Source organism: Pan paniscus, chromosome 19 (assembly GCF_029289425.2).
Source record: "Pan paniscus chromosome 19, NHGRI_mPanPan1-v2.0_pri, whole genome shotgun sequence".
Lineage (NCBI taxonomy): Eukaryota > Metazoa > Chordata > Mammalia > Primates > Hominidae > Pan > Pan paniscus.
Window position 1 is genome coordinate 66,988,892 of NC_073268.2, and position 2,024 is coordinate 66,990,915.

Consider the following 2,024-nt stretch of genomic DNA (forward strand, 5'->3'; position numbering starts at 1 on the left):
CCAAACACTATATATATATAATATAAAAATATATATGTACAAAGGCAAAGGCTTAAAAAATAATTTAAAAAGTATATATATATTTTTTCCAAACTAAAAAGGACGTGTCAGTTGAGGCCAAGAGGATGCAAACAATCTAAAGATCAAAAGCCTATTATTTAATTAACTTCCTTTCTTTGCTTGTTAGATGAGATTTGGATTTGATGTGTCTGTTTTCTTGGCCCTGGTCTGCTCATGAAAGCCTTCTACAGGGGGAAGCTGTGGGCAGGTTCCTACAGCGACTCTTTGGGAGAACTCTCACAGGGCCGAGTAATTGCTTAGTTCTGCCTGCTTCGTTCCCTTCTGCTTCATAGGTACTACAAAATAGTTGTTGTCCACAGTGGTGAGCCCCGCAGTGAGTGAAAACAAGTTCTGGAAGTTCAGTGTGCTGTCTTGGCACTGGTCCGTGTCCTTCATTGTTATGTCTGCAGCCAGAGGGTCTTTTTGATTCTCCAAAAATCCAGGGAACTCCTTTCCCATGAGTACTTTCAGGCCCTCCTTCATTAAGTAGCCTTTATCCCCGGCAAATCTGTGAAACGTAAACAACACGGTTTCCATGGTGTGTTCCATTGGACTGGGGTTGTTCGTGAGATCTGTTGAAACCTTGGCTGGAGGTGCGTTGTGGGCGCTTGGCAAGCTGGGCCTCAGGGCCCCTCGGGAAAGAGCAGTATTAAGAACTTGTTTTGCTATCGCAAGGACAAAAAAACAAACACCGCATGTTCTCATTCATAGGTGGGAATTGAACAATGAGAACACTTGGACACAGGAAGGGGAACATCACACACCGGAGCCTGTTGTGGGGTGGGGGGAGGGGGAGGGATAGCATTAGGAGATATACCTAATGTAAATGACAAGTTAATGGGTGCAGCACACCAGCATGGCACATGTATACATATGTAACAAACCTGCACGTTGTGCACATGTACCCTAGAACTTAAAGTATTAAAAAAAAAAAAAAAAGAACTTGTTTTGCAAAGGAGCCCTGGGTCAGGCACAGGGTCTGAGGCTGGCCTTGTGAGGGTCCCTTTCCTTGTGGGGACAGGCCACCACACCACACGGCAGATGCAGCTCAGGGCAAGATGCAAGGTGGCAGGACCCAGGAGAGATGCTCAGTCCAAAGTGGAGCGGTGTTCAGGGGCTCTGGGCTGGGAGATTTACGTGGGGGTCTTAACTTCTTCAAGTCATGAACCCCTCTGAGAACAAGGCAAGAGCTAAGGCTTGAGAGCAATGTAGGCAGCCGTACGCGCTATTTCACTCCCAGCCTCGGGGCTCTCATGGACCTCCTGAGGCTGGCCTGTGGGACCCAGGGAAAGAGCCTCGGTCTTGTAGGGTCTCTTACAACCTTGACTAGCTGCCTCCCACAACCCTGCTGAGATCACTACCTTACAAAGGAGAAAATAGATGCCATGTAGAACTTGCTTGGAGTCACACAGCTACAAGTGTGACGCCTGAATTTGAAGGCAGGTGTGTCTGACTGTCCTGTTCCCTTAGCGGTTCAGCATGGGGCCTCTTCAGCCGTCCCAAGGCATCCCCAACACAGAAGGCGTCTGGGGAAGGGGTCAGGGGAGGGTTCAGGGAGGAGGGGATGTCTGGGCTCAGCAGGTGGCATGGCCATGGGAGCCTCAGGGCTAAGGAGAACCCAAGGCTGGGAGAGAGGCAAGGCCTTACTCAGGACATGGCAGAGACAGGGGTGAGCTCAGGCGGAAGCCCGAGCTGTCAGGCAGCCCTGAGTGGCCGGAGCGGACTGGTGGACCCAGGAGTGAGGAGATGCCTCATCCAGCAGCCCACGGTCTGTTTCCTTCTACCCCTGGATCAGGAGAGAGCGGGAGGCCTGACGTTAGCTAGACTTCCCTCTGCCTAGCATTGTCATTACTCAGCCTTTGCTTTTCTTGGCCTCACAAGCAAGGCTGGGGACAGGAACGAATATGACAGTGTCTCAATCACCATAGGGAGTCAGAGGCATTTCCCTCTAATCTGAGGCCTCC

General features: G+C 50.3%; 1 protein-coding gene across 1 annotated transcript; it reads right to left on the reverse strand.

Annotated features, from left to right (window-relative positions):
• Positions 1–297: 297 nt before the first annotated feature.
• LOC117976450 (protein S100-A10-like) lies at positions 298–1,415 on the reverse strand. Its single transcript, XM_034941573.2, has one exon. It carries the CDS (start codon positions 763–765, stop codon positions 298–300), a length of 468 nt encoding a protein of 155 aa, XP_034797464.2. The 5' UTR covers positions 766–1,415.
• Positions 1,416–2,024: the final 609 nt, after the last annotated feature.

Bases quoted from the DNA above. Each gene is read 5' to 3' on its own strand.
- LOC117976450 (XM_034941573.2), bottom strand. From the start codon at position 765: ATGAGAACATGCGGTGTTTGTTTTTTTGTCCTTGCGATAGCAAAACAA.